Genomic DNA, 14771 nt, shown 5'->3' with positions numbered 1-14771 from the left:
ACTGAACAACAAACAAAAAAAATATAAAAAATGAATATAAATTAATAATAAATAAATCAAGTTTAAATTAAAAAAAAAAAAGGCTTATTTATACTTTGATTTAACATATATAATGAAGATGTTCTTTATTTATTTCGTACGTCTAAATCAAAATATAATTTACCATTATTTTTTTAAATTAAGCTGGATTTCAGTTTAATTTTTATTCATTTTATATATTTTTTTGTTTGTTTATAGTTATTATATAGAGTCTCGCGAGAAGTCTCGGACTAATGCTAGTATCGTCTCGGTCTCGTCTCGAGTTCGCGAGACAAGACGAGAAAGTGCCGACACTGGTCTCGTCTCGTGTGCATCTCTAATTTTTTCAACAGCAAATGACATTAAATCACAATCGATCTCTAAACTTTTAATAGTTTTACAATTCTTTACTGTACGAATGACGCATTCTTTACTAATTTGACTGTCTTTTAGATGTAAAGTTTCCAAATTTATTGGATTATGAATTAATGCTGCATCTTCATTATCAATACGACATGAATGTAGTGATAATTTAACCATCGTTGTTTTTTTAGCAATTTCTTGCATTGTATTTTTGTTGAGTGATAATTTTTTGAGATAAAGAGTACAAAATCTATGGAATTTTTCAAGAGTCTAAAAGTACAAATATGAATTAATTATCTGGTATATATTACAATTGTCTTATCATTTTGTTATTTATAAAACTATTTTTATAACTTACAGGATAAAATGGACTGTAAATCAATTCGTGTAGTTGACAATCAAAGATAAGAAGAGATATCTCTAATCTCATCAACTCCCTGATAGAAATAATCTCTTCGGATTCTCTCCGGATTATCTCCGGATTTCTCCGGATTTTCTACGCAATTGAGACTTTCGGAGATATCATTCCGGAGTTTTTTCGGGTTTTCTCCGGATTTTCTCCGGATTTTTTCAGAAAAAATTTCTTTTTTATTTTTCGTATGTAAACTCTTATTTCTACTTTTTCTTATTAATTTTTCCATTTTTTTGTGTTTGTTTTTTTAAGTCAAAATTCCGGAAAAAATCCGGAGATATTATAGAAATAGTCTGGAGATTACTCCGTAAATATCTCCGGAAATCTCAATTACGTAGAAAATCCGGAGTAAGTCCGGAAAAATCCGGAGAAATCCGGAGAGATTATTTCTACCAGGGCTTCTTTTGAAAGACTATCCAATACTTGTGTTGGAAAGTCTGGTTGTAATGCATTTTCACGATAATATTCAATTTTAATACTACGTAAATTAGTCAACTTGTTGAATGCCTCGATATAATAATTTTCATCAATTGGCTCATAAATATTCCCCAGTTTAATCTCCAAGTGAGTAAGATTTTTACAGGTGTCACCAACAATTGGCATAATACTTGGGTCAACAATCTCAGATAGATTCAAGTCTCGTAAATATCGACCACAATAAAATAATATATTAACCACGTCTGAATGTGTCATCTTACGATTGTCATAACACCAAATGAACCAGTTGAAAATCAACCAATTATGGCCAATTGTGAAAATGCAGATAATGCTGCGAGAGCTCGAAAAGATGGTTATGCTGAGCTTTTGGAAAGTGGTGAATTTAGTGATGTCATGACTAAAGTCAAAACAAAATCATTTAAAGCAATTAAAGGAATTCTTGCTGCTCATAGCCCAGTATTCAGAGCCATGTTTACTCACAAGGAGACTAAAGAAAATACAAAAAATGAAATTATAATTGACGACATTGATGAAGATGTTTTCGAAGAACTGTTGTATTTCATTGACACAGGTGAGGTAAAGAATATTCAGGATATGCCAATGGATTTACTTATTGCAGCTGAAAAATAATAATAATAATAAATAATAATAATAATAATGTCTCACACTTGTTCTTAAGATGATCCAACTGATGTTTTTCGTTCTATTGATATCGAAAATGCAGCAGACGTATTTATATTTTCTGATAAATACAATGCTCAAAATTTAAAACATAAAACATTAGCGTTTATCAAATCTCACATGCCAGAAGTTGCTGCCAGCAATAGATTTAAAGAATTGGAAAAAGAAAAAGGCAGAGTTCTTTGCGAGATTTTTAAGATCTTTTGAGGGCGTAATTTAGACTAAAATATACTTTTTTTTCATTGTATAATAGAAGAAAAATAATCACAATAATTTTTATAATTTTCTATAATACTACGTATCATTCAAATTAATAATTTCACTAAAAAAAATTACTTTGTATCATTGTTTCTTTATTGATAAATTCATTCATATTTATTGAAACATCCCGGATATAGTCTCTCCGGATTTTCTCCGGATTATCTCCGAATTTTTACAGATTTCTCCGAATCTCTCCGGATTTTCTACGCAATTGAGACTTCCGGAGATATTATTTCGGAGTTTTTTCGGGTTATCTCCGGATTTTCTCCGGATTTTTTCAGAAAAAATTTCTTTTTTATTTTTCGTATGTGAACTCTTATTTCTACTTTTTCTTATTAATTTTTCCATTTTTTTGTGTTTGTTTTTTTAAGTCAAAATTCCGGAAAAAATCCGGAGATATTATAGAAATAGTCTAGAGATTACTCCGTAAATATCTCCGGAAGTCTCAATTACGTAGAAAATCCGGAGAGATTATTTCTACCAGGGATATTAATTAATAAATAAAGTTAAAAATAAATTTAAAGACCAACTGTTGTTTTTTATTCAGACAAAAATGTTTAAATTGATATTTTTAAGTATAATCGTTATTTTATATTCGACACTGATAAAATAATATTTATATTATTAACGTGGACAAAGAATTGAAGCTGGATATGTACGTTCAGATGGTTCAATTACAGTTTTAGGAGTTTCAGATTTTGATTCAGCATCAATAATTCGGTGGGTAGTAACTGTGAATCCATATTTCTTCGTTAAGGGTGTAAAAAAATCTAAAACATCAAAAAATACAAAACATAAAGTTTACAATAATTGAAATCGTTATCTTTTTCTTTTTATATATAAAAAAAAAATGATATTATAATAATAAAAAGATTCGTATCGATAACTTACCCTCCTTAGCAAAAGTATAAAAAAAAATTCGTATATCCATATTTTTTGGAGCTGTAAATTGGAGAAATGCTGATTCTCCTTCTGCAATTAATTCTTCATTAACTATATATTCTGGACGATCTTGTTCCCAATTAGAAAGTGGATATTCTATACTATTTTCTTGTATCTGAAAATGAAAATTTAGAAAACCATCATATATTTGTTCAGCTAAAAAGTTGATTATATACAACTAAATAAAGTCAAATTTTATACCGTGAGTTTGTGAATATAACCAGTTATATTAACTATGCCATAATAAATCGTAACTATATCATTTGCAGCAATAGTATACACGTCAGTGCATTGATAATCACTCTGAAGATATCCTGGCACTCGATTTGAATCAGGCCAAATTTTTTTATTATTTGGACTTGCATCAAAATCTCTAATTGAAAAATAAATTATAAAAAATTATAAATTATAATTATTGTTGATCCAATAATTAAAAGAAAAATTTACTCTATATTTCCAACATATATTCCATGAATTGTATCGAAAGCTCTATGTTTATTTAATTCGGCTGTAACAATTTGAATGATAAATATTGATATATAATTTTTTTTTATGAATTTTTCATACAGGTCATATTTGATGTTGCATTCAAGTACATTGTGAATCGTTGTTGTGGTTCTGGAATAGTAAAACATGTGTCAACAAGATCATCTCGGAGAAATCCTTTCGTCCATAATAATACCCATTCGTTATAGTCTTGATATAGCGGAGAACGCTGTTCAAAATCAATCTAAATAATTGATGTAAAAAATCAATTTGTTTCATTAATTTTAAATTTCAATCAATAAAATTAAATATCTATGTTATTTACCATGAGTAATTTTATTATTTTAAAATGAAAAAATTAATTTTAAAATTCTAAAATTTTATAATTACCCAGTACCAGAGAGATTCACCATATTCTAAATCAGCCTGGACACATGCATACATTGGTTTATCTAAAAATTGAGTTGGTATATATCCATACTCAAAATATGGAATACCAATTTTGAGAGAAACTACGTCAAGAGCTTGTGTATGATCTGTTATAAAAATAAAAAAAATACCAACAAAAATATTTTTCATGATTTACAATATTTAATGAGACTCTTTTATTATTTTTTTTTTTGTTTACAGTCTTTTAGATTTTTTTTTTTTTATATATATATATTGTATTAAATGAACTTAGTTATGATTTTCAAATAAAAAAAAAAAATGTTTATTAATTTTTATAGAGTTATTCGTGTACTGTTCATTGTTCAAAACACAATGTTGAAAGACTTGAAAAAATTTAATAAAATAGGTATTATAAATAGAGACATTATTATTGTGATTAGAATTTTTATCGTCGAATGATTTTATTGAGTACCGAGATAAATTTTACGATTGAATTTTCTTTTATTTTCATGAAACAAAAATTAATATGTATTGTTGCAATTGAATGTTCAATTAATAGACATATTTAATGGCTTTATAATCATTTGTCAAATGACAAATGTAATATATTAATGATGCAAGTTTTTTTTTTTTTATTGTATAATTGAAATAATTTTTTTGACACTCTGTTTGTAAAAGACGCCATTACGCACCAATTATAGTGCGTAAAAAAATACTTTTACGCACGATTTTTTAACAAGAAATCGGGCGTAAAAGTATCTTCTTCTGCACTATTGCAAAATTGCGTCCATATTACAAACCTCGTGTCAAAAAATATTGTATATAACTCGTACGTGAAGAAAGTGGTCCTCCACAACTTTGAAACTGTCATTGACACCTTCAAAATCGTGCAAGAATCACCTACTTCACGTACTTGTTATATAATATACTATTATAATTTTCTACAAAACTACATATCATTTCAATTAATAATTTCACTTAAAAAATTATATTGTATCAAATAATAAATGTCTTCATTGGTATTTTTCTTTCTTAATTGAAAAACTTATTCATATTTATTGGAACATATTAATTAATAATTGAAATAAAGAATAAATTCAAAGACCAACTGTTGTTTTTTATTCAGATGAAAATAAATGTTTAAATTAATATTTTTAAGTATAATCGTTATTTTATATTCGACACTGATAAAATAATATTTAATTTATGGACGTGGACAAAGAATTGAAGTTGACAAACGACCTGAAACTGGTTCAATAATAGTTTCAGGACTTGTTAATCCATCATCAATACGGTGGGTACTAACTGTAAATTGAAAATTGAACGTTACAGGTTCATGAATATCTGAAACATCAAAAAATACAAAACCTAAAGTTTACAATAACTCAAATGAATTAATCTTTATCTGTTTTTATAAAGAAAAAATGATATTATAATAGTAAAAAGATTCGTATCAATAACTTACATTCACTGGCGAAAGTATAATAAAAAATTCGTATTTTTAAATCTTTCGAAGCTTGAAATGTGGCAAGTGATGGTCCATCCTTAGTTAATTCTTCATTAATGATATAGTCTGGACTAAATGGTTCCCAATTAGAAAGTGGATATAAGTCAGTATCTTCTTGTACCTGAAAATTGAAAATTAAAATCGATACTATATTTTTTTAGCTGAAAAATTAATTATATACAAATGAATAAAGTCAAATTTTATACTGTGAGTTTGTGAATATAATGACGCCTATAATCGATGTTATAACGAATCGTAACTGTATCATTTGCAGCAATAGTATATACGTCACTGCATTGATAATCACTCTGAAGATATCCTGGCACTCGATTTGGATCAGGCCAAATTTGTTCATGGTTTTCACTTGTGAAAAAGTCTCTAATGGATAAATAAATTATTATTATTATTAATTCAATAATCAAAAGAAAAATTTACCTTAAATCTCCAATATATATTCCATGAAATACATCGGAAGTTCTATTGTTTCTTAATTCGCCTGTAACAATTTAAATGATATAAGTAATGATATAAATAATATATATATTTGTTTTATGAATTTTACATACCGATTGAATTTGTTGTTGCATTCAAGTACATTGTAAATCGTTGCTGTGGTTTTGGAATAGAAAAACATGCCTCATCAACACCACTATCGAGGTATGTTTTCGTCCATAATAATCGCAATGTTTCATAGCTTAGATTTAGCACAGAATGCTCTGCATAATCAATCTAAGTAATTGATGTAAAAAATCAATTTTTTCATTAATTTTAAATTTCAATCAATAAAATTAAATATCTATGTTATTTACCATGAGTAATTTTATTATTTTAAAATGAAAAAATTAATTTTAAAATTCTAAAATTTTATAATTACCCAGTACCCGAGAGATTCACCATCTTCTAATTCAGCCTCGACACATGCATACATTGGTTCATCTAAAAATTGAGTTGGTATATATCCATACTCGAAATATGGAATACCAAATTTTAGAGAAACTACGTCAAGAGCTTGTGTATGATCTGTTATAAAAATAAAAAAAATACCAACAAAAATATTTTTCATGATTTACAATATTTAATGAGACTCTTTTATTATTTTGTTTAGTCTTTTAGATATTTTTTTTTTTATATATATATTGTAAGAAATGAATTTAGTTATGATTTTCAAATGAAAAAAACAATATGTTTATTAATTTTTATAAAGTTATTCATGTACTGTTCATTGTTCAAAACACAATGTTGAAAGACTTGAAAAAATTTAGTAAAATAGGTATTACAAATAAAGACATTAATATTGTGATAAGTATTTTTATCGATGAATGATTTTATTGAGTAATAAGATAAATTTTACGATCTAATTTTCTGTTATTTGCGATAAATAAAAACCAATATGTATTGTATTAAATGTTTAAACAATAAACATATTTAATGGTTTTATAATCATTTGTCAAATGCAAATGTAAAATATTAATGATGCAAGTTAAATAGTTTTTTTTAATCATAAAGTATTAGATTTTTATTGTTTTAAATTTTAATGTAGTAAGATTATTTATTGTTATCATTTGATGCTTTATTAAATGAATAGAAAAAATATAATGTACACTCGAAACAAATAAAAATAAAAAGAAAATGATTTGTTGTCGTAAAATGTCAAGTTTTTTAAAAAAAAAAAATAAATAATGTGTGTCATTAAAATAAACATAACAAATAGTTGATAATAACTTACTTTTTCTAATTTCAATTCTATCAAATATGCCAAGACACATAAATATTCCTGCAAGACATTCAGAAGGAAGGTTGTTAATCAAAGCAGTTGATGTTTCTGATGATTCATTGATGATGTTGTCAAAGTTCACTTTTTTTTCAAGAGACAATTCTTTTTCACTCATGTTGATGTTCTTTTTGATAATCAATTTTATTTATAAATATAATAAACAATGAAATTTAATTATTATTTAGATGTTTATTTGTTTAAACAATTGGTGAATTAATTGATCAATTAATTTATTGTCAATAAAACTGGATAAACATATAAGATCAACGCCATGTTGATTGCTTGTTTATTTATTTTTTTTTTCTATAGAAATGCTAATTAGCACCATCTGTGTAATTATTCATAATATAATGCGCCCCCTTTTCTAATCAGTGGTAATTTTTGGTATTATTTATTGACTTTTTTATTGATTAAATATTAATTTTAGCGTTTATTTTTATAACAATATTAATAATTAATTAAAAAACATTTTTAAAAAATAATATATTGTATTTATTTATAGTGGAAATGTATTTAAATTAATTTATAAAATTCATAATACGTCATTTATTTTGATTGGCTAATAGAGCAGCCGCCATGTTGAGATTGCGGGGGCCCCGGCGTCACTGAACCTGCTCTCTTTGCGGGGGTCGTCGGTTGTTTTTCATCAGAGTTTTTTGTGAATCTATAGAGGAAGGTCGCGGTCTAGTGTATGCTGTTATTTATTTATATTTACTCCATTTTATTTAATGACATTTATCCAGTGATTTAATTAAATAATTATAAGTACAAGTGATTGTTGTAAAATAAATAAAAAGTGGCTAAAATTGTGTAAAAAAAAGGATAAAAAATTGGACAATTTTGGTGCAAATTATGAGTAAATTGGGTGACAAAATTTGGCTTTCTTCACGACATGTTGAGGCTGATGCTTGCTTCAAGGTAAGAAGTTTATATTTTTCTTCAAAACATCATTAATTAATAATTATTTATGTCAATTTTTTTATGTAAATTTAATGAAATTTCGGAGGAAAAAAAATGACGCCATCAAAAAATATTGAATTTTGGAGTAGGTTGTCGTATTTATTAGTTACAACAATGCATAAATATATTGAAAATAATGTTCCCCATTGTTGAGGCTTTTAGAATTTACATAAATTTTCGATGGATTGGTTGAATCATGAGGGATAAATCATAAGGGATATTAGTGAGATGGTCAGTTTTACCGGTTTGTCGTTTTTTTTTTTTTTGCTAGTCTCAGTTAACTGCACATATCTCTCGCGCATGAAAAAAAAAATCAACAAGTCGGCCATTTTTTTTTTTCAATTTGAAATGTTTTGGCGCCGTGATTAGTCTGTGTTGTTTTTTTTTTTTTCTTCATTATTGGTGTCAGGTGTTGTTGAATATAAATTTGACTATTTATATTTTTTCTAATTTTTGAATTAATTTTAAAAGTACTACAAAAAAAATTAAATAAACATTAAAATTATTATTTTTTTTTATAAAACTAATTAAAATATGAAATAATATTCAAGATAGAACAACATTGGGTTAAAATAATAATTTGTTCTTAAAACATTTCTATTTTTGATTTTGTTTTTTTTTAATTTTAAGATTTTAATTACAAATTTTTCTATATTTTTGAAAAAATTTAATGAAAATTATTGATAGATAAAAAAGACCATACTTACTCAACATTAATAAAAAAAGGGTAATAATTTTTTTTTTTAATCCAAATAGATAAGAGGGTAAATAAAATATATATTTCGAATTTTACGAAGTAGCCAAAACAATATTAATCGAAAAGTATTGCCTCGTCTCGTTTCATTTTGAGCCTGAAAAATTAAAAAATTATTTAAAAATTGAAAAAATTATTAAACATAGTAAACAGGATTATATTTTTTTGTACTTGGATTTTTTAATCAAGGATATTCAAAATTAAAATCAAAATTTTACATATTAAAAGCTTTATTTTTCATTCATAAATTTTTTTTCGTTTGTATTTTTTGTTTTTTTTTTTTTTTTTTTTGTTTTCTAGATGTAGTTTTTTTTTCATTTTTTCTTTCATGTAATACGAAAAAAGGATAAAGAGGAACATCGATGTTGACGATTTGATCGCCTCATACAGTTTACAAAAGAAAATATATTTATATATTATGGAACAAAATGCGAACAAAACATATCTTCAAATGAGTTACGTCATCGGATGTTTTTTTTAATAATGGGTTCTTCCCTCACAGAAGTTTTACCGATATTCAGGCAATAATTCTTTTTTTTTTTTTTTATTTATTTAATCAATTCTTCTGTTTTCTGTTTGTTTTTTTTTTTTTTTTTACTCATTACTTTTTATGCTACTCATTTCAAATCAGACTTTATTGATTAATCTATTCTTTCTTTCTGAAACTTGTTGAGAAATTTATTTATTTTTCAAGAAATAGTTCTCGACAACATACAATTTACAATGATTACACTGAGATTAAATCATTTTCAGATTTATTTTTTTCTCAGTTATAAGTTACTGATGATAATAACAATTTCGTTTTTCTTTCAAACTCTTGTGTGTGTCTGTTTTTTTTTTTTTTTTAATAATAATTATTTTTTATCTTTTTTATTTCTTAAAATTATCGACATAAGTTTTAACTATACATAATCACGACTCGAATACATTATATCATCACTTCCGTATATAGATACAACACCCTTATTTTTCTTTTTTTTTTTACAAGTACATACGTATGCCTAAATTACCAGTTTTTTATTTTTTAAATATATATTATTTATATATATGTATATATGTATTGCATATATAAATATATATATTTATATATATCCTTTAATTGCAACGTGTGTGGTTGTTATCGTTGTCACATAAATATATTCTCGTAATAATTTATAAAATTAAAATAGGTACAATTTTGGACGCACTTTTTAGATATCTAGTTTTTTTTTCCATCATTTAAAAAACAAAAAAAAAAATGTATAGAAAATTTCTATTTATTTTTTTTTTGCTTAGATTTTTTCATTTTTTTTTTTAAATCTGATAATGCCCATTGATTGCAATTTTAGTTAGTAGTAAAAATTTTTTTTTTTCATCTGACTCATTTTTTCTTATATTCATTCTCACTTATACAAATTTTTTTTTTTTGGACATAATTAATATTTTTTTTTACACATATATACTTGTATTATTTTTTTCCAAGTTTCAAACTTTCATTTAAAAAATTGTCCTTAACAGGTAGCCTTCCATATTAATTTAGATCTTAATTTACATTTTTTTTTTTGAATCTAAGCCAATCCAGCTTGCAGGCACTGCCTGTTTTTATTTATTCCGCGAACAGACACATAATTGACCATACATTTTTTTTTATGTTTATTTTTTATAATCCAATAGTATTTTTTTTATTATTTACAAAATTATTAATCGGTCAATTTAAAAAATTTTTTTTTCATTTGAAATATTTTTTATAATTACATTTTTTATTATTAATTTTTCACACGGGTGATTTATTGCTGGAAAAACTTAGATTCACTTTTTGTTTTTTATTTCTAAATTTTAGTCTCAATGTACACCATAATCATACTAGTTCAAAAATTTTTATTATAAAGTCATGGGATGGCTTTGACAATTCAGTATTTTTTTTTTTATTGACATTTCTAATAAAGAATTTTATTTTTTTCTCTTCCAAATGATCAATTAACATGTTAATTGTTTATTTGATTTATTATTTTTTTTTTTCTGATTTTCAAGTACTTATCTACAAATTGCAACATACGCCAAGGCTTTCCAAACATCGAAAAGTCTATTATTATTACGAGCTATACGCAATTATTTTATATCGAAAATTTTTAATTTTTCTTTTTTTGTATCCATAAATGGATCGTGATAATACCTTATATATTTTGTTATTTTATTTATTCTATTTGTCCCCTTGTTAATGGAATTTAAGGATCAAATCATGATTTTGTATTGTTGTTGTGTAGTGTTGTTCATTTTATTCGAGTATAAAAAAACTCTTGTTTGTACGGAAATTGAATAAAACTATAAGTATTTCGATTTTGGAAAATTTACTTCTCGTTATTTAACTATAAATCCGCATATTTTTTACTACTGAGAACTACCCCATTATTATTGCATAAATTCATTTATTTATTATATTTTTGAAAGACTGGATAAAAACTTACGAAATACCGTTTTATATTTAAAAAAAAAAAAAATAATATAATTTATAAATGCGTTATGAAATTTAAATAAACTGATTTACTAGTAAATTTTATTACTCTTTTTACTAAATTTATGTTTCCCTTGTCTTTTTTATTTTCATCAGATGAATATTATTTCATGGAACATTATTGACATTTTCATAGAAGTATATAAATTAACTCAACGATAAAAATGTTAGAACCTAAGATAATCGTAATAACAAATATTCTTTGTTTATTCATTTTTTTTTTTATTTTTCATTTGATTTTATTTTTGTTACGATTGTTTCTTTTTTTTTTTTATATTTCATGTAACAATTTGAATATGCTTTCAAATTTATTGAATGTATATTCTTTTTAATTATCACAAAACACGAAAATAAACTACAATCGATAACAAAAATTAAAAAAAAATACAACAAAAAAAAAAAATGAATAACATAAGAGACAATCACATGTAAACAAAAACGATTAAAGTAACATGGAACTCTATTCTAAAACGTAATAATGACAATATGAATAATAATAATAATTAGGTCAGATAATAATTATTAAAATCGGTCAAAAAATAATAATAAAAAATAAATATTTGAATGAAAAAATAGAAAAGATTTCAAATTAGTTAAAAAATGAAGTTAATTTAATGTTTTTTAATTTTGTTGAGGGAGTACATACGCGAATATAAATTTATATTCCCCTTTTACATATAATTTTACAAAGCTAGAAAAAAAAGAAAGATTTGATTTATTAAAAAATAGAATTTTCATATGAATTTAATTATATTTTATTTATTATTTTATCCCATTGTTTGACCTTCTAAACAATTGAAAAAAAATGCAATTTATACTTCAATTTCCCTTTGATCAAATAAATAATTTTCAATATTTTATTAAAATATTTTTCAATAGCTCTATTCACAATTCAAAAATATAGAATTAGAAAAACAAAAAACAATTTTTAACTTTTAATAATATCCATTACAACAGGTCAAAAAAAAATCGTAAATAAATTTAATTAATAAAAAAAAGAAGCTATATATTGTTCATAAAATATTTTTTAAAAAATTAATAGAATATTTAAAAACGATTGTACTCCCTTTAAATAATAAGTCTACAATTAAAAAATCTTCATTATTACAAGTTTAAATGTTTTTTTTTTTTTTTTGAATGAGAATAGCTTGCTTTTATTCCGTGTTTTAACCAATTGTGACTAGCAAACATAATTCTATGAATTTAATTAATAATTAATAATAAAAATTAATAATATTAATAATAATAAACGATAAATTTAAATTATTAACGTATTATATTCAAAATTATTACATCATACTCATTCATTAATTATTAAATTATTATTGTTAGTATTTTTTTTTTGATTATTAAGAACCACATTATAAACCATAACTCAAGGTTAAGGTTAAAACAACAACAAATATATAAATGCCTAAGAACTTATTATTAATAATAAAAAAAAAATTTTAAACAAATAAAACAACGAAAATTGAACAAAAAAAAAAATCATAAGAAAATAATTTCATATCTTCTTGTAATTATCATTATTTGTTTTTGTTTTCAGTCTACACAAGGGTTTGTTTGTTCGTTTGTTTGTTTGTTTTTTTTTTCTTTTATAAATAAAATATATGTATTGTAAAACAATGAATTTATTATTTTTTTTTAAATGGGACTTCTCGTTTATTAATTTTTTTTAATTTAAAATTTAATTGTAACTTTTGATCTTGTATTTTTTTTTTTTTTTATCATCATTCTATTTTATTTTTTTTTCACCAAAAATTAGAACAATTTTAGAGTCATTTCAATTGTTGATAATCATTGTAGATTGCAGTTCAAAAGTTGAGAAAGTATTAAACTCAATTTCCGTCTTTTTATAACTATACAATTGTTTACTCAACTTTTTTTTTTTTTTTTTAAGTAAACGTATAGTTTGTTAACTCTTCGATATTACTGGTAGCTCTTCTAAGAAATATAACAGAAGTAGGATTAACTACTCAACCCTTTTTCACATATACGTTTTGTTGTAATGGCAAAGAAATAGTCTGCGTGTGAGTAGAAATTAAATACTGATTCTTGGCTGGTATCGTGTTTAATTATATGACTTTATTGCCACATTATTAACACGTTTATCAACTAAATATTTTTTTACCAACTCACAGTATAATAATGCACATCATACTTTGATTCATTTTGGCATTAATTTACATTTTAAAGTCCTGTAATTTTTTTTTTTACATAGGTCATGTTAAATATTGATTAATTCGTAATAGAGATTGATCAAAAATAATAATAACCAAATTATTTAAAAATCTATTTGGTCCATATAGTAAATTTTATGGCTATTAAATTTTTTTGTTTGTTTTTCTTTTAAAATTTTGATTCATCAAGCTTTTTTTTTATTTTTATATTTTTCATTTTGCATTATCATAATTTCTGCCATTTCACAATCACATTTTTGTTATTTATTAATCTCAAATTTTCTGAAGAATCATCTTCAAATCATAAGTACCGATTTTGCCTTTTTTTTTTCTATTGGCTTTGTACCATTATTGACTAGAATTAAATTTCGATTAATGCAAATTATTTTTATCTTGAAATTCAGTTTTTTTTTTTTCACTTTTAACAGGCCTTGTCTTTGAGGAGTGGTTGATATATTTATCTGATTATTATATTTTTAATATAATTTATAAGTTGATATGTCAAAAAGTTGGCCAAAAAGAATTTTTTTATATTTTCAATCATTATACGTATTGCAGAGTATAAAAATTTTATCAATAACGAAATTAAAAATTATTATTTTACTTAATTTTCATAGCAGATTATTTATTTTTTTTGTTTATCAACTTCCTTGGATATTGTCGTTTTTAATTTGGACCTTTTAATGTTGAAATGAATGCCATTAATGTGTTATTATTTTTTTTGAATCTTGTAAATGTATATTGTTATTTTACGTATTATATGTGAACTCGGTCAAGTTGAAAATTTCCTCGAGCTTTTCTATTAGTCTTTTAAATATATGAACTTCAACTGTCAATCGTTACTTTCTGCTGGGGTATATCTGTATTTGATTAACCATAATTTTGTTTTTTAATTTTTCTTTTACTGCTTGTTTATTTTTTATTTTTGCAAAATTTGTATTTGTATAGAAATAATAATAAGTGAAGTTAACTCAAAAGTCTTTGCATACATTAGAAATGACTTAGAGAAATTTATTAGGTTTTTTGGGAAAATTGGAATTACATGTATTTGAACGCTTGAAAAGTGTAAATTTTTAAATTTTAAATAAATTTTTTTTTATAGATTTTAAAAGTA

The 14771-nt window shown here is 23.9% G+C and overlaps 3 protein-coding genes across 3 annotated transcripts; all 3 read right to left on the bottom strand.

Moving 5' to 3' along the window:
* Window positions 1-2797: 2797 nt before the first annotated feature.
* On the bottom strand, window positions 2798-3587 carry LOC122860712. The gene is made up of 4 exons (XM_044164641.1): window positions 3577-3587; window positions 3317-3488; window positions 3065-3230; window positions 2798-2943 (listed from the first exon to the last, which is right to left on the bottom strand). The coding sequence occupies exons 1-4, from the start codon at window positions 3585-3587 to the stop codon at window positions 2798-2800; spliced, it is 495 nt and encodes a 164-aa protein (XP_044020576.1).
* Window positions 3575-4350, bottom strand: LOC122860705. The gene is made up of 3 exons (XM_044164629.1): window positions 4344-4350; window positions 3992-4137; window positions 3575-3845 (listed from the first exon to the last, which is right to left on the bottom strand). The coding sequence occupies exons 1-3, from the start codon at window positions 4348-4350 to the stop codon at window positions 3666-3668; spliced, it is 333 nt and encodes a 110-aa protein (XP_044020564.1). The 3' UTR covers window positions 3575-3665.
* A 737-nt stretch (window positions 4351-5087) lies between these two features.
* LOC122852466 lies at window positions 5088-7484 on the bottom strand. The gene is made up of 7 exons (XM_044152288.1): window positions 7225-7484; window positions 6373-6518; window positions 6065-6227; window positions 5934-5994; window positions 5705-5876; window positions 5457-5619; window positions 5088-5335 (listed from the first exon to the last, which is right to left on the bottom strand). Exons 1-7 carry the CDS (start codon window positions 7385-7387, stop codon window positions 5196-5198), a joined length of 1008 nt encoding a protein of 335 aa, XP_044008223.1. The 5' UTR covers window positions 7388-7484; the 3' UTR covers window positions 5088-5195.
* Window positions 7485-14771: the final 7287 nt, after the last annotated feature.

This window comes from Aphidius gifuensis, linkage group LG1 (genome assembly GCF_014905175.1).
Source record: "Aphidius gifuensis isolate YNYX2018 linkage group LG1, ASM1490517v1, whole genome shotgun sequence".
Lineage (NCBI taxonomy): Eukaryota > Metazoa > Arthropoda > Insecta > Hymenoptera > Braconidae > Aphidius > Aphidius gifuensis.
Note: the sequence above shows the minus strand (reverse complement) of the source record. Positions and strands in the feature narration are given on the sequence as shown.